This window comes from Salvelinus namaycush, chromosome 7 (genome assembly GCF_016432855.1).
Source record: "Salvelinus namaycush isolate Seneca chromosome 7, SaNama_1.0, whole genome shotgun sequence".
In the NCBI taxonomy this organism is placed as follows: domain Eukaryota; kingdom Metazoa; phylum Chordata; class Actinopteri; order Salmoniformes; family Salmonidae; genus Salvelinus; species Salvelinus namaycush.
Genome location: NC_052313.1, coordinates 6,867,521 through 6,893,910, shown reverse-complemented (window position 1 = coordinate 6,893,910; position 26,390 = coordinate 6,867,521). Strand labels below are relative to the sequence as shown.

The following is a 26,390-nucleotide window of genomic DNA, read 5'->3' as shown; positions in this document are numbered from 1 at the left end:
TGACGTAACTTCTGGGTAGGATTTGTACAGTGCTGAACGTGTTCAAAGGTTTATTATACAATGTTACGAAAGGAATTCCACTGGGATCTGCTACTAGCTCTTCAACTTTCCGATTGTGCAGGTAAAATGCATGAAATGTACTCAGTCGATGATCTAGTCTGAATTCAGTTTTACTTGGCTCTGTTTTTAATCTGTTGTCGAGGTGAAATGGAAGGATCGGTGTCAGTATGGATGATGGTTCTCAGTTTCTGCACAATGTTTTGTTGATGACAAGAGGAACAATGTTGCCACAACAATTTATAGATTTGCTTGCAATAACGTAAAGTGTCACTGACTACTGTTGTTTCCACTTGTCCAGCAGAATGCCTTGTGAGTTAAAGCCTCGGTTCCTGGTTCTGTACGGGTCTCAGAAAGGCCAGGCCCAGTCCATAGCCGAGGGGATAGCTGACGAGGCCGAGGAGAGGGGACTGTTCGCTGATATCTGCTGCTTGAGTGAAGGAGACAAGGTGAAGTTATCAATCACAAAATAGTGTCAACCTGCCCTCCATGGTGGTATGCATTCCAATGTGGGCACGACACCTACAATGGGAAACATCGCCAACAATCAATCTGCTAAGGAAACATAACTAGGCCTATGTATGAGTGTATTTGTGGTAGATGTTGTTACTGGCCTCTTCTATTCTCATATGTATACTGATCCTGAGAAGGAGAGTTCTCCTGTGGTGTTCGTTGTGTCTACCACAGGGGACGGGGACCCACCAGACACGGCCCAGAAGTTTGTCAAGAGAATCAAGAAAAAGACCCTGCCCAGCGACCTCTATGCACACCTCTGCTATGCTTTTTTAGGTAAAGAAGAATTGTGTGTCTCAGACGAAATGCCTAGTGCTGAGATAAGTTGTCACTATGGCTTTAAAATAAGATTTATTGTGTTGATGGTCAATATCTTGTTTTTTTTCTCTGCTCCAGCTCTGGGTGATACAAACTATGCAGATTTCTGCAACTGCGGGAAGACTATTGACAGCCGTCTCCTGGATCTTGGTGCTAAACATTTCTATGCAACAGGACATGCAGACGACGGTGTAGGGTAAGGCCCAAGGTTTTTGAATTGGGAAAATAATAAATATTATTACATGATGTATGAGAAACACTTTAAATCTTGCCACTCACCATAGAAGCTTTAAAGTAGGGGTACAATGTCTTCATGAATCGGTAGAAATAAAAGTGGCATCAATAGAGACACAATTGTAATGTACTTTCCCCACTTACCTCCTGTCACCTCGTTTGTGTTGTGTGGCACATTATCTTTCTGTTCCATCACACTGCTTATCTCTGAGTCTGAATAGTCTTTGCTTTCTGTCCAGGCTTCAGTTGGTAGTGGCCTTTTAGGGGCTGTCTCATGTTAATAGTTTAGCTCTTAATCCAAACCGTCTGTGTGTGTTTGTGTGTGTGTCCAGGCTTGAGTTGGTGTTGGACCCCTGGCTTGAAGGACTGTGGGAGGCGATCAGAGGAGCGTTATCCAAGATGGCCGCCCCTCAGCCTGAGAGAGATGGCCATGTTAGGGACCAGAGAGTATCGTGGAACGAAACACCTGAATCGTCAGCAACAGACATCAAACTCCACCTCCTGAGTCTCAACGAATCAGAATCCCAGAGCACCAAATCCCTCAAAACAGCAGCGATTGCTAAGACTGATTCTTTGTCTGTTTCAGCATCAGAGACTGGAAGCTCAGTTACTGATCTCATACCGGTGTCAGTGACCGACAACACTGGGACTGCTCTTAAACTTGATAGTGTTGTCTCTGAATGCAAGTCAGTGTTGACGACACAGAGTGGACAGTCTGGGGCTCCCCCTGCTGCTGTAGAGGCCTCTCTGACACGCTCCTTGCCCCCGCTGTCTGAGTTGGCCCTCAACGTTCCAGCTCTGCCTCCACCCTACCTGGATGTCACGCTTCAGGAAGCCACCATAGAAGAAGAGGTGGGTTGTCTCTCAACTCATATATTTGTTTGAATTCTAACATCACTAGCCCCTCATATCCTGTCCCTTCCCAGACCAATGCTCCGGTAAGTAAGGAGACTCTTCACGAGGTTCCCATCTCCAGGGCAGTCCAGCTGACCAGAGACGACTCAGTTAAAACAGCCCTACTGATCGAGATGGACATCTCAGTGAGTGGCCGTCCCACTCTTACAACATGGTTTTTCATACAGAGACCAATAGATGGAAATGGTGGTTAAAGTAGTTTCTTTACTCCATCCTCTCCTTTGTGTACCCAGTCCCACCCTATGGCCTACCAGCCTGGGGACTCGCTTGATGTGCTCTGCCCTAACAGAGCCTCCGAGGTGGGGGAGCTGCTCCATAGACTGGGCCTAGAGGATCAGAAGAGCAACCGCCTCCAGCTCTCACTGCGAAAAGAAACCAAGAAGAAAAGTATGCCGTTTTCTCAGCAGCAGTGTTTTTTTTAATAGTCTCTATATACTATATAGGTCTAGTGATGACATTAAACACATTTATTAGAACTCTATGTAACTACACACAGTATATGTAATCGATGTAAAATGTGACCCAGTGTTGTTTCCCTCCAGCTGCTCAGATCCCCTCCTACATCCCAGAGAACAGCACTCTGCACTACCTGCTCACCTGGTGTCTGGAGCTCAGGACTGTCCCTAAGAAGGTCCCTTCTCCTTTCACTTCCTATACCTGAACAACCCAGTCCAGAACCAGAACCTGCCTGTAAAAGTTTACTGCACTGCAGTAAGATAGACACTCTAGGTCCTTCTGAGCGTGTGTGGCAGACAGCTAAGGTTGCAGTGTTGGCAGGTACAGTATGGTGCATGAATGTTGCCTGGGTGCCAAGTCTGTCTCTGCCTCAGCCAACTTGCCATTGTCTTGTTTGTCAAGGCGTCAATGTAACATTGTTGAGCTCAGAAAAAGTCCCAGCAGTCCAGAAGGAACTACAAATATGAAGAAAAAAATTAAGTTACATTTTAAAAAAATTATTTAACTAGGCAAGTCAGTTAAGAACAAATTCTTATTTGCAATGACGGCCTACCCCGGCCCAAAACCAGACGACGCTGGACAAATTGTGCGCTGCCCTATGGGACTCCCAATCACGGCCGGTTGTGATACAGCCTGGATTCGAACCAGGGTGTCTGTAGTGATGCCTCTAGCACTGAGACGCAGTGCCTTTGACCGCTGCGCCCCTCGGCAGCCCAAACTATACTATCTGGAATAATAGGTTTTGTGCTATGTGGTGTGTAATGCTACTTAGTATTTTCTCAGGCGTTCCTCCGTTCCCTGGTGGAGTGTACAGGAGACAGTGGTGAGAAGAGGAGACTACAGGAGCTGTGCAGTAAACAGGGATCAGCCGACTACAACCTCTATGTCAGAGATCCCAACCTCGGCCTATTGGACCTGCTCACGGCTTTCCCCGCCTGCCAGCCCCCTCTCAGCCTCCTCATAGGTCAGAGCACACTCCCTCTCCTGTCAGTCATAATGTCTGAGCTAATCAGAGGGCATTGTTTAGCTTTTACACGTTACAAAACATGTCTCTAGTTTCTAATGGTCACAATACAGTGAGCGTATCTAAGTGATGTACTGGTATTCCTCATCTAACCAGCAGAGGGCAGTATAGCCTCAGTGAATACAGGTTCAATATCATTTTACATAGTGTTTTCCCCGACTTACTTATTTTTTCCCCCTTTTTTTTTGACCCAACTTGGATTTTTACAAACATTTTACTGAATCCTAAATTACCAAACCCATGTTCCTGCATGGCTTCAATCAAGTCTTGATCTAGGACCGCAAAAAGGAAATTGTTAAATTGCAAATTTTTCGACCCATCAGTGGTTCCATCCTGTCTCACCATTTGTTCACCCCTGACACAGAGAACTATTGGCTGCAGACAGTTAGGCGTTATAGTCTCTCATGGCATAATGCCTAGACTTGCGCTGAGGATGACTTATGTAGATTTGTTTGAAGCCAGTTGGAAAGGGCATTTTTCACATCAATACATATTGTACATAAAAGTAATCTAAAACTCATAACAAATACTTAGACTAGAACTGTGTTATGTGTCCCATTTGCGCTTGTAAGTTGTAATGTCCTCTTACAAAGAGGCTGTGTCACGACTTAATATTCAGTGTTGTGACACAGCCCTTTTGATAACATATAAGCTAAAGACTTATCTCCCTCACTAACTTTAAGCATCAGATGTCAGAGCAGCTTACCGATCATTGCACCTGTACATAGCCCATCTGTAAATAGCCCACCCAACTACCTCATCCCCATATTGTTATTTATTTTTGCTCTTTTGCACCCCAGTAGCTCTATTTGCACATCATCATCTGCACATCTATCACTCCAGTGTTAATGCTAAATTGTAATTATTTTCGCCACTATGGCTTATTTATTGCCTTCCCTCCCTAATCTTACAACATTTGTACACACTGTATATAGACTTTTTCTATTGTGTTATTGACTACGTTTGTTTATTCCATGTGTAACTGTTGTTTTTGTCGCACTGCTTTGCTTTATCTTGGCCAGGTCGCAGTTGTAAATGAGAACTTGTTCTCAACTGGCCTACCTGGGAAAATAAAAAACAGCAACACCTTTTCAGTACTAGACCCGACGATGAAGAAATGTGGCCATATGTAATTGGGGACATAAGTACCCAGGTGAAGAATGTGCTGGTGGAAGCGTTATGGGTCCACTAGCTGTTGCTGAGGTCCTGTCATTGACTATCCTACTATATTTAACAGGGGCATAGCTACAGAGCTGTGGAGGGCAGGGCAGGCCACAGGTTAACGATCGCTACTGCTCTGACTGTGTCTGTGTTAAAACACATGTACTGGCCTCGCGGTGCCCCATTAGGTTTGACTGAGTGAGTTTAAGGTGGAGTAACGCTTTGTGCTTAATTATTATCTTTACTGTGGCATTGACTCTCCCAGCTACAGATGCTGTGGTATATAAAGGTTGGGTAAAGAGGTGATTTGTAATTGTAATCCACTTTGGGGTTATTATTTTTCATCTTTGTGTAATGGACAGAAATGAGATGTCACTCATAGCGTGAAATATCTCCAACACTACTATTAAACATTAAGGGAATATCTTGTGATATGCATCAGATTCCTGCTTCCAGTGATGTCAAGTGATTGCTGCCCCCCCCCCCCCCAGTTGTGTGGTCGTTGTCTGTGATAGAACGTTTACTGTCAGAACTCAGAGGCCTGGCCGGCCTGTAGACCATCAGGGAGGGAATGAGATGGTTAATGGCCATGTTAAACCTGTAGATGACAATGGCAGGGGGAGATGGAATTACAGCAGTGCCTGGTGGTGCTGCTGGGTACACCATGTGTCAGTGATCCATCCTGACCTGTTTACTGTAGAAGAGCTGAGTTAGTCCAGATGTTCTGGTTCTCTTTCCTCTCTAGCTGTATTGGTTACCTTTAGGGTTGAAGTGAATAATGGGTATTTTATCACATAAAAACTGAGATTGTAGTAGATCTTCTTCACCCGCCCTAACCATTACATTTGACATATTTAGTAGACTCTTATCCAGAGCGACTTACTTTTTCATACTGGTCTCCATGGGGGGGGGTGTAACCACAACCCTGGTATTTCAAGCACCGTGCTCTACCAACTGAGCCACACCGTACACAACTACTATAACTCTTCCTGTACCATATTCCTCAGAGGTCTCATTCCCAGACTCCAAATTACCCCAAAAGAGGGCACCTTCAAAGCTGACATTGAAATATTGTGGACATGAACTATCTTCATCCTACATGCACCACATCTACACTCTGGGGATATGAAAATGACATGATTTTATGAATACAGAAGTATGCCCTAAAATAAATGTGTGTGTGTGTAACAAGGAAATAGGACCTGGAGGTTGGGAAGTAGGGCGCCCCCTCAGCTCCTTTACGCCATTGTCAGTGATCTACATAGAAAGGTGATACGATGGATGGATGCCTTCTTACGGTAATATCCTCTCACCTGTTACATTTTCCTTTTTATTTCAGAACATTTGCCCAAACTGCAACCAAGACCGTACTCCGCGGCAAGGTAAGATGTTGTACTAGGGCGGCAGGTAGACTAGTGGTTAGAACGTTGGGCTAGTAAGTGAAAGGTTGCTGGTTACACTACCCGAGCCTGCTAGTTGAAAAATCTGTCAATGTGCCCTTGAGCAAGGCACTTAACCCTAATTTGTACTGGAACAAGATTATGGTATACAGTCACTTATTTATCCTCTACGTACTGGAACAAGAGTAGGCTATGGTATACAGTGGTGGGAAAAGTACCCAGCTGTCATACTTGAGTAAAAGTAAAGATACCTTAATAGAAAATGACTCAAGTAAAATTCTACTTGAGTAAAAGTGTAAAAGTATTTGGTCTAAAATATAGTTAAGTATCAAAAGTAAATGTCATTGCTAAAATATACTTAAGTATTAAAAGTATAAATAATTTCAAATTCCTTATTTTAAGTAAACCAGATGGCACCATTTTCAGATCAGAGGCAGTAGGGTTGACCAGGGATGTTCTCTGTTTGGTGAGTCCTCCAGATCAGAGGCAGTAGGGATGACCAGGGATGTTCTCTGTTTGGTGAGTCCTCCAGATCAGAGGCAGTAGGGATGACCAGGGATGTTTGGTTGATAAGTGTGTCAATTGGACTATTTTCCTGTCCCGCTAAGCATTCAAAATGTAACTAGTACTGTTGGGTGTCAAGGAAAATGTATGGAGTAAAAAGTACAATATTTTCTCAAGGAATGTAGTAAAGTAAAAGTAGTCAAATATATAAATGGTAAAGTACAGATACACAAAAACAACTTAAGCGGTTCTTAAAAGTATTTTTACTTAAGTACTTTACATCACTGATGGTATACAGTCACTTATTTACCCTCTACGTACTGGAACAAGATAGTACCTTCATATATTTTCTCCACTATTTCTCCTAATCTGTTCCTCTATCACTTCCCCTGTCACTTCTTCTTCTCTCTCTCTCTCCCCCTCTCCAGCTCCAGTTTAAGACATCCAGGTCGGCTGCACTTTGTTTTCAACGTCATAGAGTTCCCAGCATGCACTGGGAGACCCGTGGGGAGGCGTGGCCTGTGTACTGGTTGGCTTTCTGACCTAGTTGATCCCATCCTGGTGCACCCTGGGAAGGCTCAGTCCTCCAGCACCCCAGCCCTCCCTAAGGTGAGTAGAGGAGTCACCTGTGTCTATGCGTGTGTGTGTGTGTGTATACAAACTTAACATGTGTTGGTCCCATGTTTCAAGAACCAAAATAAATGTTATTTCTCTCATTTTGTGCACCAATTAGTTTACATCCCTATTAGTGAGTATTTCTCCTTTGACAAGATAATGCATCCACCTGACAGGTGTGGCATATCAAGAAGCTGATTAAACAGCATGATTATTACACAGGTGCTGGGGACATTAAAAGGCCCCTCTAAAATGTGCATTTTTGTCACACAACACAATGCCACAAGTGTCTCAAGTTTTGAAGGAGTGTGCAATTGGCATGCTGACTGCAGGAATGTCCACCAGAGCTGTTGCCAGATAATTTAATGTTAATTTCTCTACCATAAACTGCCTCCAACATCGTTTTAGAGAATTTGGCAGTACGTCCAACCAGCCTCACAACCGCAGACTATGTGTAACCATGCCAGCCCAGGACCTCCACATCTGGCTTCTTCACCTGAGGGATCGTCTGAGACCAGACAGCTGATGAAACTGTGGGTCTGCACAACCGAAAGATTTCTGCACAAATTGTCAGAAACCGTCTCAGGGAAGCTCATCTGCATGCTCGTCGTCCTCACAAGGGTCTGGACCTGACTGCAGTTCATCGTCGTAATCGACTTCAGCGGGAAAATGCTCACCTTCAATACCACTGCTCTTTATGGATGAATTCCGGTTTCAACTTTACCGGGCAGATGGCAGACAGCATGTATGGCGTTGTGTGGGCGAGCGGTTTGCTGATGTCAGTGTTGTGAACCGAGTACCACATGGTGGTGGTGGGGTTATGGTATGGGCAGGCATAAGCTATTGACAACGAACACAATTTAATTTTATCGATGGTAATTTGAATGCACAGAGGTACCGTGATGAGATCCTGAGGCCCATTGTCGTGCCATTAATTCACCGCCATCACCTCATGTTTCAGCATGATAATGCTTGGCCCCATGTCGTAAGGATCCTGGAAGCTGAAAATGTCCCAGTTCTTCCATGGCCTGCATACTCACCAGACATTTCACCCCATGAATTTATTTCAATTGACTGATTTCCATATGAACTGTAGCTCAGTAAAATCTTTGCAATTATACGAGTGTATAGGTGTGACACACCCATAAACACTTTTTAACCTTTGACCTCAGGTCCATGTGTGTGTGCGTCAGAACTTCTCCTTCCGCCTGCCCTCTGACCTCTCCAAACCCTTCATCATGATTGGACCAGGCACCGGGGTTGCGCCCTTCATTGGATTCCTTCAACAAAGGTACAGACCACAAATATTGAGGATTCATACTAAGCAGACTACTGTTGTGTTTTAAGTGATGCTTGGTGGTTCAATATTCCCAGTTAAGAAGTTTTAGGTTGTAGTTATTATAGGAATTATGACGCGTTGACTATTTCCCTCTATACCATTTTGTATTTCATACATTTGAAGTCGGGAATTTTACATACACTCAGGTTGGAGTCATTCAAACTAGTTTTTCAAGCACTCCACACATTTCTTGTTAACAAACTATAGTTTTGGCAAGTCGGTTAGGACATCTACTTTGTGCGTGACACAAGTAATTTTTCCAACAATTGTTTACAGACAGATTATTTCACTTATAATCGACTGTATCTCAATTCCAGTGGGTCAGAAGTTTACATACACTAAGTTGACTGTGCCTTTAAACAGCTTGGAACATTCCAGAAAATGTCATGGCTTTAGAAGCTTCTGATAGGCTAATTGACATCATTTGAGTCAATTGGAGGTGTACCTGTGGATGTATTTCAAGGCCTACCTTCAAACTCAGTCCCTCTTTGCTTGACATCATGGGAAAATCAAAAGAAATCAGCCAAGACCTCAGGAAAAAAAATGTAGTCCTCCACGAGTCTGGTTCATCCTTGGGAGAAATGTCCTCTGGTCTGATGAAACAAAATAGAACTGTTTGGCCATAATGACCATCGTTATGTTTGGAGGAAAACGGGGGAGGCTTGCAAGCCGAAGAACACCATCCCAACCGTGAAGCACGGGGGTGGCAGCATCATGTTGTTGGGGTGCTTTACTGCAGGAGGGACTGGTGCACTTCACAAAATAGATGGCATCATGAAGATGGAAAATAATTTGGATATATTGAAGCAACATCTCAAGACATCAGTCAGGAAGTTAAATCTTGGTCGCAAATGGGTCTTCCAAATGGACAATGACCCCAAGCATACTTCCAAAGTTGTGGCAAAATGGCTTAAGGACAACAAAGTCAAGGTATTGGAGTGGCCATCACAAAGCCCTGACCTCATTCCTATAGAAACTTGTGGGCAGATCTGAAAAAGCGTGTGCGAGCAAGGAGACCTACAAACCTGACTCAGTTACACCTGCGCTGTCAGGAGAAATGGGCCAAAATTCACCCAACTTATTGTGGGAAGCTTGTGGAAGGCTACTTGAAACGTTTGACCCAAGTTAAACAATTTAAAGGCAATGCTACCAAATACTAATTGAGTGTATGTAAACTTCTGACCCACTGGGAATGTGATGAAAGAATTAAAAGCTGAAATAAATCATTGTCTCTACTATTATTCTGACATTTCACATTCTTAAAATTAAGTGGTGATCCTAACTGACCTAAGACAGGGAATTTTTACTAGGATTACATGTCAGGAATTGTGAAAAACTGAGTTTAAATGTATTTGGCTAAGGTGTATGTAAACTTCCGACTTCAACTGTATACCTTTGACTACTGGATGTTCTTATAGGCACTTTAGTATTGCCAGCCTAATCTCGGGAGTTGATAGGCTTTAAGTCATAAACAGCGCTGTGCCTAAAGCATTGCTAAGAGCTTCTCGCAAACGCCATAAAGTGCTGTTTGAATGAATGCTTACAGGCCTGCTGCTGCCTACCACTGCTCAGTCAGACTGCTCTATCAAATATCAAATCATAGACTTAATTATAATAAACACACAGAAATGCCAGCCTTTGGTAATTTAATATGGTCAAATCCGGAAACTATAATTTCGAAAACAAAACATTTATTCTTTCAGTGAAATACGGAACCATTCTGTATTTTGTCGAACAGGTGGCAACCCTAAGTCTAAATATTGCTGTAACATTGCACAACCTTCAATGTTATGTCATAATTATGTCAAATTCTGGCAAATTAATTACGGTCTTTGTTAGGAAGAAACACAGTTCGCAACGAGCCAGGCAGCCCACACTGCTGCATATACCCTGACTCTGCTTGCAGTGAACGCAAGAGATGTGACACAATTTCCCTAGTTAATGTTGCCTGCTAACATGCATTTATTTTAACAAAATATGCAGGTTTAAAAAATATATACTTCTGCGTATTGATTTTAAGACAAGTGTTGATGTTTATGGTTAGGTACATTTGTGCAATGAATGTGCTTTTTTTTGCCAATGCGCTTTTGTTAAATCATCAGCCGTTTGGCGAAGTTGAAGTAGGCTGTGATTCGATGATATATTAACAGGCACCACATTGATTATATGCAACGCAGGACAAGCTAGTTAACCTAGTAATATCATCAACCATGTGTCGTTAACTAGTGATTATGTGAGGATTGATTGTTTTTTATAAGAAAGGTTTAATGCTAGCTAGTAACTTACCTTGGCTCCTTGCAGCCACAAGGTCCTTTTGACGCTGTAACAGGTGTTCAGCCTGTCTCGCAGTCTCCTCGTGGATTGCAATATAATCGGCCATAATCAGCGTCCAAAAAGGCCTATTACAGATTCTTCTGAAAACTTGAAATCGGCCATGCCGATTAATCGGTCGACCTCTAGTGGTAATGTGACAAACAGAGCTGTGATCACGTCTGGGATTAACACTAGTTCTTCAGTGAAACTACGTGTAAGAGGAACTTCTCTCTAAACGCCAATCGAAGGTCCATTGTGTGTTCTACCTCTAATGGTTAAAGGTGTAATCTGCAGTTACTACATCCATGTTTTTGCATATAAATTGATGATATGTACCCATTTCATTCCTAAATTGTTTTAAGTTTTATAAATGGCTTAGTTCAACTGTCGTACCCCATCAGAACCCAAAATATAAGCTTGGTTTACTCCAATGTTTGTAAACGATGGAAATATAAACAAATACTTAATAGCCTCATCACACGGTTAAAACTATAATGTTGATGTCGTGGATGGTCAGTCCTTGCATCCATAGCTCTGTCTATGAGTTTGAGAGTGGTTACCTTTCTCTAGCCCCATCCCTCAGCTTTTTACAGAAACTATTTATTGTTTCAACTGCTGATTGCCCCTTTTTAATGTTAGTATTTGAAGAGAGTAAACTGATCCTAGATCTGAGCCTAAGGGCATCTTCCCACCTGAGGTAATAAGTCAAGCGATTCCAGAGATGTTGGCTGGCTGTCTGGTGTTTATGACTTAGGGAAGACGGAGATGTATTGATTTGAATGTGAAGAGGTCTGTAGACCGTCTGTGTCAATGTAAATCATAGCTGGTCATTACTGGGAGGTGCGCCGCTGCTCAGACACGGTCACACCACCCGCCAACTATGAGTGTGCGTGGTTGATGAATGGCTCACGTTGCTAGTTCAGCTACACCGACCTGTCAGTGTCGCCATGGTGCGTGTTCTCCCCTGCGCAGTCTGACATCACTACACAGTTGTGCCCTCCTTTTCAGGGCATTAGTTGACTTAGTTTTCAAGCTTTTACATTTTCTTGTTACATAACCTCTTATGGCTGAGATCGGCTAAGATCCCGTTAACGGGATCGATTTGACAACAGCCAGTGAAAGTGCAGGGCGCCAAATTCAAACAACAGAAATCTCATAATTAAAATTCCTCAAACATACAAGTATTTCACACCATTTTAAAGATACACTTATTGTTAATCCCACCACAGTGTCCTATTTCAAAAAATGCTTTACGACGAAAGCACACCAAACGATTATGTTAGGTCAGTACCTAGTCACAGAAGAACACAGACATTTTTCCAGCCAAAGAGAGGAGTCACAAAAAGCAGAAATAGAGAAAATTAATCACTAACCTTTGATCTTCATCAGATGACACTCATAGGACTTCATGTTACACAATACATGTATGTTTTGTTCGATAAAGTGCATATTTATATAAAAAAAATCAGAGTTTACATTGGCGCGTTATGTTCAGTAATGTTTTGCTTCCAAAACATCCGGTGATTTTGCAGAGAGCCACATCAATTTACAGAAATAGTCATCATAAACTTCAATATAAGATACAAGTGTTATGCACAGAATTAGAGATATACTCGTCCTTAATGCAACCGCTGTGTCAGATTTCAAAAAAGCTTTACGGAAAAAGCACACCATGCAATAATCTGAGTACAGCGCTCAGACAACAAAACCATGTTGGAGTCAACAGAAGTCAGAAATAGCTTCATAAATATTCACTTACCTTTGATGATCTTCATCAGAATGCACTCTCAGGAATCCCAGTTCCACAATAAATGTTTGATTTGTTCGATAAAGTACATAATTTATGTCCAAATACCTCCTTTTTGTTCACTCGTTTAGCCCAGTAATTCAAAGTCCAAAAGTTCCGTTACAGTCCGTAGAAACATGTCAAACGATGTATAGAATCAATCTTTAGGATGTTTTTATCATAAATCTTCAATAATGTTCCAACCGGAGAATTCCTTTTTTTCTCAGGTTTTTGCCTGCCATATGAGTTCTGTTATACTCACAGACATCATTCAAACAGTTTTAGAAACTTCAGAGTGTTTTCTATCCAAATATACTAATAATATGCATATCTTAGCTTCTGGGACTGAGTAGCAGGCAGTTTACTCTGGGCACCTTATTCATCCAAGCTACTCAACTCTACTTCTTGGCACAACTCAAGCTTTAGCCTAGAACCAAAATAAACTAGTGGTGGTTCTCTAGTGTATTCTCTTTTAGTTGAGTAAGTGCAGTCAGGGTTGCCAGTTCTTGTATGGAATCACATGTATCCATCACAATTTATTTGAGGTGTACTCTTACATGTGAAAAGTTAATCAGATTAGCGATGACATATCTGTCAAGTTCCTTTCAAACCTGATTTGATATAACTGGGACATTCCACTTTATAGCGTTCAGAAATGTTTTCATGTCTACAATAACAGCAATCAGTAACATGTATTTATATAGCAGCCTTCAGTAAGCCCTGGTGATTGGCTGTAGAAATGCAGCTTCTCGTTTTCTAAGTGCTTTTCAACATAAACAGTCATTTTCTCTGCATAAAGCTTTTTGCCGTAGGAAGAAGTTGGGTGAAACGATCTTTTAGTGTACCCTTGTCTCTCGCTCTCGGTCTCTCTGTCAGATTGTAAAACCTGTCACGAGGAAAGCTTTGTACAGTACCTGATTTAAGATTCCAAACAAGGCATCTACCCCTGATGTCGTGCTTTGATAAGAGATAACAACGTCCAATTTGACAACAGGAAGCTGTATCACCAACAGCCATTTTGAAAGCAGGTCGCCAACAAAGCCTGAATGGCCTCCTTTTTAGCAACAAAGCAGCATGGGGACATTTAACTTCTTCTCCCTCTCCCCTCACGCTTTCCTCCGTCGCTCCTCCTCCCCTCACGCTTTCCTCCGTTGCTCCTCCTCCCCTCACGCTTTCCTCCGTCGCTCCTCCTCCCCTCACGCTTTCCTCCGTCGCTCCCTCTCCCCTCACGCTTTCCTCCGTTGCTCCTCCTCCCCTCACGCTTTCCTCCGTCGCTCCCTCTCCCCTCACGCTTTCCTCCGTTGCTCCTCCTCCCCTCACGCTTTCCTCCGTCGCTCCTCCTCCCCTCACGCTTTCCTCCGTTGCTCCCTCTCCCCTCACGCTTTCCTCCGTTGCTCCCTCTCCCCTCACGCTTTCCTCCGTTGCTCCTCCTCCCCTCACGCTTTCCTCCGTTGCTCCTCCTCCCCTCACGCTTTCCTCCGTCGCTCCTCCTCCCCTCACGCTTTCCTCCGTCGCTCCCTCTCCCCTCACGCTTTCCTCCGTTGCTCCTCCTCCCCTCACGCTTTCCTCCGTCGCTCCTCCTCCCCTCACGCTTTCCTCCGTTGCTCCCTCTCCCCTCACGCTTTCCTCCGTTGCTCCCTCTCCCCTCACGCTTTCCTCCGTTGCTCCCTCTCCCCTCACGCTTTCCTCCGTTGCTCCTCCTCCCCTCACGCTTTCCTCCGTCGCTCCTCCTCCCCTCGCGCTTTCCTCCGTCGCTCCTCCTCCCCTCGCGCTTTCCTCCGTCGCTCCTCCTCCCCTCGCGCTTTCCTCCGTCGCTCCTCCTCCCCTCGCGCTTTCCTCCGTCGCTCCTCCTCCCCTCGCGCTTTCCTCCGTCGCTCCTCCTCCCCTCGCGCTTTCCTCCGTCGCTCCTCCTCCCCTCGCGCTTTCCTCCGTCGCTCCTCCTCCCCTCGCGCTTTCCTCCGTCGCTCCTCCTCCCCTCGCGCTTTCCTCCGTCGCTCCTCCTCCCCTCGCGCTTTCCTCCGTCGCTCCTCCTCCCCTCGCGCTTTCCTCCGTCGCTCCTCCTCCCTCGGCTCCTCCTCCCCTCGCGCTTTCCTCCGTCGCTCCTCCTCCCCTCGCGCTTTCCTCCGTCGCTCCTCCTCCCCTCGCGCTTTCCTCCGTCGCTCCTCCTCCCCTCGCGCTTTCCTCCGTCGCTCCTCCTCCCCTCGCGCTTTCCTCCGTCGCTCCTCCTCCCCTCGCGCTTTCCTCCGTCGCTCCTCCTCCCCTCGCGCTTTCCTCCGTCGCTCCTCCTCCCCTCGCGCTTTCCTCCGTCGCTCCTCCTCCCCTCGCGCTTTCCTCCGTCGCTCCTCCTCCCCTCGCGCTTTCCTCCGTCGCTCCTCCTCCCCTCGCGCTTTCCTCCGTCGCTCCTCCTCCCCTCGCGCTTTCCTCCGTCGCTCCTCCTCCCCTCGCGCTTTCCTCCGTCGCTCCTCCTCCCCTCGCGCTTTCCTCCGTCGCTCCTCCTCCCCTCGCGCTTTCCTCCGTCGCTCCTCCTCCCCTCGCGCTTTCCTCCGTCGCTCCTCCTCCCCTCGCGCTTTCCTCCGTCGCTCCTCCTCCCCTCGCGCTTTCCTCCGTCGCTCCTCCTCCCCTCGCGCTTTCCTCCGTCGCTCCCCTCCCCTCGCGCTTTCCTCCGTCGCTCCCCCTCCCCTCGCGCTTTCCTCCGTCGCTCCCCCTCCCCTCGCGCTTTCCTCCGTCGCTCCCCCTCCCCTCGCGCTTTCCTCCGTCGCTCCCCCTCCCCTCGCGCTTTCCTCCGTCGCTCCCCCTCCCCTCGCGCTTTCCTCCGTCGCTCCCCCTCCCCTCGCGCTTTCCTCCGTCGCTCCCCCTCCCCTCGCGCTTTCCTCCGTCGCTCCCCCTCCCCTCGCGCTTTCCTCCGTCGCGCCCCCTCCCCTCGCGCTTTCCTCCGTCGCTCCCCCTCCCCTCGCGCTTTCCTCCGTCGCTCCCCCTCCCCTCGCGCTTTCCTCCGTCGCTCCCCCTCCCCTCGCGCTTTCCTCCGTCGCTCCCCTCCCCTCGCGCTTTCCTCCGTCGCTCCCCCTCCCCTCGCGCTTTCCTCCGTCGCTCCCCCTCCCCTCGCGCTTTCCTCCGTCGCTCCCCCTCCCCTCGCGCTTTCCTCCGTCGCTCCCCCTCCCCTCGCGCTTTCCTCCGTCGCTCCCCCTCCCCTCGCGCTTTCCTCCGTCGCTCCCCCTCCCCTCGCGCTTTCCTCCGTCGCTCCCCCTCCCCTCGCGCTTTCCTCCGTCGCTCCCCCTCCCCTCGCGCTTTCCTCCGTCGCTCCCCCTCCCCTCGCGCTTTCCTCCGTCGCTCCCCCTCCCCTCGCGCTTTCCTCCGTCGCTCCCCCTCCCCTCGCGCTTTCCTCCGTCGCTCCCCCTCCCCTCACGCTTTCCTCCGTCGCTCCTCCTCCCCTCACGCTTTCCTCCGTCGCTCCTCCTCCCCTCACGCTTTCCTCCGTCGCTCCTCCTCCCCTCACGCTTTCCTCCGTCGCTCCTCCTCCCCTCACGCTTTCCTCCGTCGCTCCTCCTCCCCTCACGCTTTCCTCCGTCGCTCCTCCTCCCCTCACGCTTTCCTCCGTCGCTCCTCCTCCCCTCACGCTTTCCTCCGTCGCTCCTCCTCCCCTCACGCTTTCCTCCGTCGCTCCTCCTCCCCTCACGCTTTCCTCCGTCGCTCCTCCTCCCCTCACGCTTTCCTCCGTCGCTCCTCCTCCCCTCACGCTTTCCTCCGTCGCTCCTCCTCCCCTCACGCTTTCCTCCGTCGCTCCTCCTCCCCTCACGCTTTCCTCCGTCGCTCCTCCTCCCCTCACGCTTTCCTCCGTCGCTCCTCCTCCCCTCACGCTTTCCTCCGTCGCTCCTCCTCCCCTCACGCTTTCCTCCGTCGCTCCTCCCCCCCTTACCCTTCTGGCATCCTGTCTTCCTTTGTCAATCGATGGATGTTTTGAAAATGACTTTGTTCCACTTTGTAACTGCAGAAGAGAGGGAGCGAGGGAGCTATGGAGAGAGGGAACAAAGGAGAGAGGGAATGAGAGGGAGCGGTTGAAATATCATAACTCGGTGGGATCTGGCGACCTCTGGAGTAATTAATTGAGGTTGTTCACTGGATGAAGGGTAGTTGTATTTGGTTATTGTAAAACGACTCTCTGTAGTTTCTCCACATTCAGCTGAATGCATTCAAAATCGGGCATGCTAATGTCATTGTAATTCGGCATCCAGGTACAGTGATCATAGCTCAGTGGCACTTCCTGGAATCATCACATACAGGCACATATTATCACAGTCCCCTAAAACTCTCATAACACCGCTCACACAGAGCATCAAAACCCATTCAGCATGAACAATGTCAGAGGAAATAAAATAATTGCTGCGTTTACCAAGACCTTATTCCTGCTGAATCACAGTTTCTTCTGCTCCTTGTTCATCAGAGAAGCATTGAGAAGCAACCGCCTCCTTTGGACCCAGAATGGATTGTCAGGTTCTGATGCTGTGGCACTGTTTCCCTCAGGTCCTGTCGTCTGGGCAGAGATATGATTTGTATTCAGAGGGATGGTAGTGTGGTCTGGGCAGAGATATGATTTGTATTCAGAGGGATGGTAGTGTGGTCTGGACAGAGATATGATTTGTATTCAGAGGGATGGTAGTGTGGTCTGGGCAGAGATATGATTTGTATTCAGAGGGATGGTAGTGTGGTCTGGGCAGAGATATGATTTGTATTCAGAGGGATGGTAGTGTGGTCTGGGCAGAGATATGGTTTGTATTCAGAGGGATGGTAGTGTGGTCTGGGCAGAGATATGATTTGTATTCAGAGGGATGGTAGTGTGGTCTGGGCAGAGATATGATTTGTATTCAGAGGGGTGGTAGTGTGGTCTGGGGAGAGATATGGTTTGTATTCAGAGGGATGGTAGTGTGGTCTGGGCAGGGATATGATTTGTATTCAGAGGGATGGTAGTGTGGTCTGGGCAGAGATATGATTTGTATTCAGAGGGATGGACCGTGTGGTCTGGGCAGAGATATGGTTTGTATTCAGAGGGATGGTAGTGTGGTCTGGACAGAGATATGATTTGTATTCAGAGGGATGGTAGTGTGGTCTGGGCAGAGATATGATTTGTATTCAGAGGGATGGTAGTGTGGTCTGGGCAGAGATATGATTTGTATTCAGAGGGATGGTAGTGTGGTCTGGGCAGAGATATGGTTTGTATTCAGAGGGATGGTAGTGTGGTCTGGGCAGAGATATGATTTGTATTCAGAGGGATGGTAGTGTGGTCTGGGCAGAGATATGGTTTGTATTCAGAGGGATGGTAGTGTGGTCTGGACAGAGATATGATTTGTATTCAGAGGGATGGTAGTGTGGTCTGGGCAGAGATATGATTTGTATTCAGAGGGATGGTAGTGTGGTCTGGGCAGAGATATGATTTGTATTCAGAGGGATGGTAGTGTGGTCTGGGCAGAGATATGGTTTGTATTCAGAGGGATGGTAGTGTGGTCTGGGCAGAGATATGATTTGTATTCAGAGGGATGGTAGTGTGGTCTGGGCAGAGATATGGTTTGTATTCAGAGGGATGGTAGTGTGGTCTGGGCAGAGATATGATTTGTATTCAGAGGGATGGTAGTGTGGTCTGGGCAGAGATATGGTTTGTATTCAGAGGGATGGTAGTGTGGTCTGGGCAGAGATATGATTTGTATTCAGAGGGATGGTAGTGTGGTCTGGGCAGAGATATGGTTTGTATTCAGAGGGATGGTAGTGTGGTCTGGACAGAGATATGATTTGTATTCAGAGGGATGGTAGTGTGGTCTGGGCAGAGATATGATTTGTATTCAGAGGGATGGACCGTGTGGTCTGGGCAGAGATATGATTTGTATTCAGAGGGGTGGTAGTGTGGTCTGGGCAGAGATATGATTTGTATTCAGAGGGGTGGTAGTGTGGTCTGGGGAGAGATATGATTTGTATTCAGAGGGATGGTAGTGTGGTCTGTGTGGCGCAGTAGAAATAGAAGCTATTGATATTGATCCTTGTGGGTTGGGGAGGGTTGAGGAGGGGAGGGTTGGGTTGGGGAAAGAGGAGCCCAGTTTTTTTCATCAGAAAATGTAAATGGTGGATGATGTCACTTGTTTGGTCTGCTCTCTGCTTACCTAATGTATTCATCAATGAGACTGGGATGTTCAAGGTATTCATCAATGAGACTGGAATGTTCAAGGTATTCATCAATGAGACTGGAATGTTCAAGGTATTCATCAATGAGACTGGAATGTGCAGGGTATTCATCAATGAGACTGGAATGTGCAGGGTATTCATCAATGAGACTGGAATGTGCAGGGTATTCATCAATGAGACTGGAATGTGCAGGGTATTCAGAAACCTTATCCAGTCAAGGTTCTCCACATCTCTACCCCCCCCCCCCCCCCCCCCCCCCCCCCCGTTGATCAAGACTCCGGAGTCAGAATGCTATAACATAGGAAAGGCCTACATCATCCTCTGGTCTTGTTTACAGCTGTGTAGATGGTGGCGACGGGGCTGTAGATGGTGGCGACGTAGCTGACGGGGCTGTAGATGGCGGCGGTTGGGGTCTAGATGACGGCGGCGGTGGGGGTGTAGATGGCGGGGCTGTAGATGGCGGCGGGGCTGTAGATGGCGGCGGGGCTATAGATGGCGGCGGCGTAGCTAGTGGGGATGTCGATGGCGTGGCTCTAGATGCCGGCGGCGTAGATGGCGGGGGTGTAGATGGGGAGTGTGTAGGTGGCGGGGGTGTAGATGGCGAGGTGTGTAGATGGCGGGGGTGTAGATGGCAGCGCACTGGCTCATCGTTTTGTGTCTTTGTGCCACCTCTGTGCAAAGGATTCTGGGAGCCCTGACAGACTCGTTGGCCACAGGAGGAATCACTTTTATAAGTGGCGCTGACGTGCGGACGCACGCTCGCTCGCACACGGCGATGAGCTTAAGTCCTTGTTTTAATTGTAGTCTACGGTGTAGTGTGATCCATCTCTTTAGTAGCATGTTAACTTCCTGTCCCCTCTGTACTGCATCATTCCCATCATAATTGTGGCTCTGTACTGTATAGATGTTGTAGGGAGATACAGCAGTGTCACTGCTCCCTTTTAATGTCTGTTGTGACAAGGACTCTGTCCATTGTTCTGTGTTTTTATTGATTGGGCTTTGAGGTCTCCTCCAGTGTGTGTGTGTGTGTGTGTGTGTGTGTGTATATATATATATATATATATATATACACTGCTCAAAAAAATAAAGGGAACACTTAAACAACACAATGTAACTCCAAGTCAATCACACTTCTGTGAAATCAAACTGTCCACTTAGGAAGCAACACTGATTGACAATAAATTCCACATGCTGTTGTGCAAATGGAATAGACAAAAGGTGGAAATTATAGGCAATTAGCAAGACACCCCCAAAAAAGGAGTGATTCTGCAGGTGGTGACCACAGACCACTTCTCAGTTCCTATGCTTCCTGGCTGATGTTTTGGTCACTTTTGAATGCTGGCGGTGCTCTCACTCTAGTGGTAGCATGAGACGGAGTCTACAACCCACACAAGTGGCTCAGGTAGTGCAGTTCATCCAGGATGGCACATCAATGCGAGCTGTGGCAAAAAGGTTTGCTGTGTCTGTCAGCGTAGTGTCCAGAGCATGGAGGCGCTACCAGGAGACAGGCCAGTACATCAGGAGACGTGGAGGAGGCCGTAGGAGGGCAACAACCCAGCAGCAGGACCGCTACCTCCGCCTTTGTGCAAGGAGGTGCACTGCCAGAGCCCTGCAAAATGACCTCAAGCAGGCCACAAATGTGCATGTGTCTGCTCAAACGGTCAGAAACAGACTCCATGAGGGTGGTATGAGGGCCCGACGTCCACAGGTGGGGGTTGTGCTTACAGCCCAACACCGTGCAGGACGTTTGGCATTTGCCAGAGAACACCAAGATTGGCAAATTCGCCACTGGCGCCCTGTGCTCTTCACAGATGAAAGCAGGTTCACACTGAGCACATGAGCACATGTGACAGACGTGACAGAGTCTGGAGACGCCGTGGAGAACGTTCTGCTGCCTGCAATATCCTCCAGCATGACCGGTTTGGCGATGGGTCAGTCATGGTGTGGGGTGGCATTTCTTTGTGGGGCCGCACAGCCCTCCATGTGCTCGCCAGAGGTAGCCTGACTGCCAATAGGTACCGAGATGAGATCCTCAGACCCCTTGTGAGACCATATGCTGACACATGCACATTTGTGGCCTGCTGGAGGTCATTTTGCAGGGCTCTAGCAGTGCACCTCCTTGCACAAAGGCGGAGGTAGCGGTCCTGCTGCTGGGTTGTTGCCCTCCTACGGCCTCCTCCACGTCTCCTGATGTACTGGCCTGTCTCCTGGTAGCGCCTCCATGCTCTGGACACTACGCTGACAGACACAGCAAACCTTCTTGCCACAGCTCGCATTGATGTGCCATCCTGGATGAACTGCACTACCTGAGCCACTTGTGTGGGTTGTAGACTCCGTCTCATGCTACCACTAGAGTGAGAGCACCGCCAGCATTCAAAAGTGACCAAAACATCAGCCAGGAAGCATAGGAACTGAGAAGTGGTCTGTGGTCACCACCTGCAGAATCACTCCTTTTTTGGGGGTGTCTTGCTAATTGCCTATAATTTCCACCTTTTGTCTATTCCATTTGCACAACAGCATGTGAAATGTATTGTCAATCAGTGTTGCTTCCTAAGTGGACAGTTTGATTTCACAGAAGTGTGATTGACTTGGAGTTACATTGTGTTGTTTAAGTGTTCCCTTTATTTTTTTGAGCAGTGTATATATATATATTTTTTTTTTTCTTCTTTGTTTTTCTCTTTCAGGGAGAAGGAGAGGGAGGAAAACCCAGAGGCGGAGTTCAGTGAGACCTGGCTGTTCTTCGGTTGTCGCCATAGAGACCGAGACTTCCTTTTTAGGTGAGTGTCATTTTGACCAAAACGTTGGGTCTTTCCAAAATGGCACCCCATTCCCTATGTTGTACCCTACTCGTGACCTGGGCCTGCATAGGGTTTCTGCTCGTAGTCCACTGTATAGGGAGTATGATGCCATTTCCGAAGCACCCATGTATTCCCAAAGTGTAGCACCCAAATGGGTGACCTCTGACTTTTCCTCCAATCAGAGTACAGATCGTCATGTTAACAAACAAACCGCCTGGGCCAGGCTGTTATGTTCTATGACGTCATGGTTTCCTGGAATGTGTCACTTTCCTCCGTGTCCTTGACAGCCGTGGTGTGATCGAGAAGGTGGTGAGATTTGAAGTGGTCCTCGTAGGACCAGACTTTATATGACAGGATGATAGTCTGGCTGCCATACTGTGCTGAGAAACACTGGCACACAGCAATGGGGAGCTTCTAGCTGGGTAAGGGTATATCGTTCGGATGGAGAGTATATTCTACACTATAGTGTTACAAAGCTCACAGACTCATAGATAGAGATATACACTGAGTGTACAAAACATTAAGAACACCTTCCTATTATTGAGTTGCACCTTCCCCTTTTCCCCTCAGAACAGCATCAATTAGTCGGGGCATGGACTCTACCAGGTGTCGAAGGCGGTCCACAGGGATGCTGGCTCATGTTGACTCCAATGCTTCCCACAGTTGTGTCAAGTTGTCTGGATGTTCTTTGGGTGGTGGACCGTTCTTGATACACACGAGAACCTGTTGAGTGTGAAAACAGTGTTGCAGTTCTTGACACAGACCAGTGCACCTGGCACATATTACTCTACCCGGTTCAAAGGCACTTAAACCCTTTGTCTTGCCCATTCACCCTCGGAATGGAGCACACACACACAATCCATGTCTCAAGGCTTAAAAATCCTTCTTTAACTTGTCTCTTCCCCGTCATCTACACTGATTGAAGTGATTTTAACAGGTGACATCAATAAGGGGTCATAGCTTTCACCTGGATTACTTTTTTAAATTGAATTGATTTCACCTTTATTTAACTAGGCAAGTCCGTTAAGAACAAATTCTTATTTACAATGATGGCCTGCCCCGGCCAAAACTGGATGACGCTGGGCGAATTGTGCGCCGCCATATGGGACTCCAAATCACCGGCCGGTTGGAATCGTGGAATCGAACCAGGTTCTGTAGTGACGCCTCTAGCACTGAGATGCAGTGCCTTAAACCGCTGCACCACTCTGTAGCCCAAGTTCACCTGGTCAGTCTGTCATGGAAAGAGCAGGTGTTCTTAATGTTTTGTCCGCTCAGTGTAGATATGCCAAACAGCAATTCCAGTTCAGAAGACTTGAAAACATTTGTATTTCAAATCAAACTTAACTTACTTAAGTGAGAGAATGCAGGACGTCCCAAACTATCTCCTTAAATTACTTTGTGCACTACAAGGCCAGTGCACCAATCAAAACAGTGCATGCTTAGTAGATGAATTTGTCCCGGAAATCATGAAAGAACAGATCATATAAATATCTGCCTGTATTTGTTTATTTCCTTCCATCTCTTTGTTAAATACATCCTCACAGCCAGGTATCCTGGCCTGATGGTTGTTTGTTCACAGTGTAGATCTCTCTATCTGCGGGAATTCAACCTAATCCGACTTTGGCCGGTCAGTGGGGGTCTGAAACGTGAACTAATAGAAAAATAATGCATTCCCTTTGATGCTAAATATATCCTGTGGTCCTAGGATAAACCCTGATATCCTGGGTGTCACATTAACATTGCTACACAATGTTCTCCTAAAAAAGCCCTAATCAACCCCAAAACTTAACATATGTGTTAGAGGGTGACACCAATCTGACCTACAGTCAGATACTCAGACCCTCTAATGTTTGCTCTTTGCACCCGTTTTCTCCCTTACCCTCCTTATAGTTCCCTCCCTTTTTTTCTCTCTCTTATTCCCCTCTTTTCATGGATTGTGATTTCAGTGCAGAGGGAAAGGGGGTTTGCTCAGCTCTTGTTATTAAGGACCAGAGTGGCACCACCAGACCAGGGGTGTTTTCTCTGTCAATACACACCAGGGTTTGACTGAGAGCTGAGGCCAGACAGAAGAGCTCAACTCAGTGGGGTCTGGCTGGACCCCTGGTACCAGGATGTTAACCTTTCAAACAGAAATCAAAGTCTCATTGTATTGGCTGACATTCAACAGAGAAGGGAGGGAAGGACAGAAAAGAGAGAAAGGAGGAGAAATGGGAATTGGCAATATGAAAGTCTCATATCTAGAGAGAATATTTTTTTTTTGTTAGTTAACACCTTTCCCCTAGATGTTTCTGTTAGGTGAAAACTTTCCCCCTGGACGTTTCTGTTAGACGCGACACCTTTCCCCCTGGACGTTTCTGTTAGACACGACACCTTTCCCCCTGGACGTTTCTGTTAGACGCGACACCTTTCCCCCTGGACGTTTCTGTTAGACGCGACACCTTTCCCCCTGGACGTTTCTGTTAGACGCGACACCTTTCCCCCTGGACGTTTCTGTTAGACGCGACACCTTTCCCCCTGGACGTTTCTGTTAGACGCGACACCTTTCCCCCTGGACGTTTCTGTTAGACGCGACACCTTTCCCCCTGGACGTTTCTGTTAGACGCGACACCTTTCCCCCTGGACGTTTCTGTTAGACGCGACACCTTTCCCCCTGGACGTTTCTGTTAGACGCGACACCTTTCCCCCTGGACGTTTCTGTTAGGCGCGACACCTTTCCCCCTGGACGTTTCTGTTAGACGCGACACCTTTCTCCCTGGACGTTTCTGTTAGACGTGACAACTTTCCCCCTGGACGTTTCTGTTAGACGCAACACCTTTCCCCCTGGACGTTTCTGTTAGACGCGACACCTTTCCCCCTGGACGTTTCTGTTAGACGCAACACCTTTCCCCCTGGACGTTTCTGTTAGACGCAACACCTTTCCCCCTGGACGTTTCTGTTAGACGCGACAACTTTCCCCCTGGACGTTTCTGTTAGACGCAACACCTTTCCCCCTGGACGTTTCTGTTAGGCGCGACACCTTTCCCCCTGGACGTTTCTGTTAGACGCGACACCTTTTAAGGGGGTGTGTTATTCATGTTGTTCTTTGATCACCAGGAAGTGAACCCTCATCACTGCTCTTGTTGATTCTGTCTGTGACCTCTTTTCCTCCCCTCTTCCTGTTTTCTCTCTTGTTTTTCTGGTGTCTAACATGCTTGGTAAACTAGGGATTTGTTTTTCGGCTGTCGGAGGTAAAAGAGAATTGTTCGTACTGAGTCATCCAAATGAATAAATGTCATAAGATAAACATGGTGATGTTGTTGCATCAATGTGTGACATTCAACCCAATGAAGGACAAAAAGGGAGAGAGAAATGTACAATAAAAACAATGTCTCCTTCGCCCACCTCCCTTGCAGTATTTACTGCATTTCTTCTCATTCCTGTCATGGCCTTCATATTTTATTAAAACTAGTTTTTAAAAGTCTCCCTGCTACTGCAAAACATTATATGAATAACTTCACCCAAGTTCCCTCTGTTTCCAGACAACATCCCATATGTCTAGTCTCTGGTCTCGGTCTGTCCGCCGGTCCATCCTGTCAACCTTTGGTAAGGTTCTTCACTGGCCCAGAAAACAGTCAACTTTATCGTGCTGTTGCTATATACACAAGGCCCTGTTAAACATTGAGGCGGAATACACAAACAAGCAAGTAATGGACACAGACACACAAACACACAGACAAGGTTGCAGCAAGGCTAGGTGGATTGATTGTAAAAAAAAATATATATATATGGTTATAGGAGGGACTCAACCTTATGAAGTCTATATTTTTCCATTTCTCTTGCGCTGAATAAGGTGCATCGGCTAGCCTGTGTGTTTATGCATAGGCTTCCACACCGCTTGGATGGATATTATTATTTTGGGGGAAATTAAAAACTGTGAGATGGTGAAATATATGTGTAAAATAACTCATTGAAATATGTGTAAAATAACTCATTAAAGCTACAGTGTGTAAAACAACTCATCGTCTCTCGCTCTCTCTCTCTCGCTCTCTCTTTCTCTCAGAGAGGAGCTGCAGGGGTTTGTGGCCAATGGAACCCTCACCCATCTGAAAGTGTCTTTCTCACGGGACACTCAGGAGGGAACAGGAACACAGGCCGAGACGGGACCCAGATACGTCCAACACAACCTGCTCAGCCATGCCAAAGACATCATCAACCTCCTCCTCAAGGAGAATGGATACCTCTATGTCTGCGGGTGAGCTCAGCTTTGATGATGGTGGTGATGTCAGTAGGGAAACAATGGAACAATATGGTTGATAGAGTTCATTATCTTAGTAGATGTGGATCACTGGTTTTACTGACTACCTTTTGCTCCCACAGTGATGCTAAGAACATGTCTAAAGACGTGAACGACACCCTGATAGAGATGGTATCAGCAGAGCTTCAGCTGGATAAACTGGACGCCATGAAAAGACTGGCCGGACTCAGGGAGGAGAAACGCTATCTACAGGACATATGGAGCTGAAAGTATTCACACCCCTTGACTTTTTCTACATTTTGTTGTTACAAGTTGGGATTCAAATGTATGTAATTGTCAGGCCAGCATCCCGGAGTCGCCTCTTCACTTTTGACGTTGAGACTGGTGTTTTGAAGGTACTATTTAATGAAGCTGCCAGTTGAGGACTTGTGAGGCATCTGTTTCTAAAACTAGACACTCTAATGTACTTGTCCTCTTGCTCAGTAGTGCACCGGGGCCTCCCACTCCTCTTTCTATTCTGGTTAGAGCCAGTTTGCGCTGTTCTGTGAAGGAAGTAGT

General features: G+C 47.0%; 1 protein-coding gene across 1 annotated transcript; it reads left to right on the top strand.

Moving 5' to 3' along the window:
* The first annotated feature begins 500 nt into the window (after positions 1 to 500).
* On the top strand, positions 501 to 26,273 carry LOC120050923 (methionine synthase reductase-like). Its single transcript, XM_038997453.1, has 14 exons — positions 501 to 506; positions 745 to 846; positions 967 to 1,084; positions 1,455 to 1,974; positions 2,049 to 2,162; positions 2,271 to 2,424; positions 2,580 to 2,668; positions 3,277 to 3,457; positions 6,018 to 6,060; positions 7,011 to 7,191; positions 8,370 to 8,488; positions 21,485 to 21,577; positions 25,638 to 25,829; positions 25,955 to 26,273. The coding sequence occupies exons 4-14, from the start codon at positions 1,522 to 1,524 to the stop codon at positions 26,097 to 26,099; spliced, it is 1,764 nt and encodes a 587-aa protein (XP_038853381.1). The 5' UTR covers positions 501 to 506; positions 745 to 846; positions 967 to 1,084; positions 1,455 to 1,521; the 3' UTR covers positions 26,100 to 26,273.
* The last annotated feature ends 117 nt before the right edge of the window (positions 26,274 to 26,390 follow it).

What these genes read in the sequence shown, in the direction of transcription:
- LOC120050923 (XM_038997453.1), top strand. Translation starts at nt 1,522, where the DNA reads ATGGCCGCCCCTCAGCCTGAGAGAGATGGCCATGTTAGGGACCAGAGA. An exon ending in CCCTCTCAGCCTCCTCATAG is followed by an intron (nt 3,458 to 6,017) that starts GTCAGAGCACAC and finishes TTTTTATTTCAG; the next exon opens with AACATTTGCCCAAACTGCAA. An exon ending in ATTGGATTCCTTCAACAAAG is followed by an intron (nt 8,489 to 21,484) that starts GTACAGACCACA and finishes TTTCTCTTTCAG; the next exon opens with GGAGAAGGAGAGGGAGGAAA.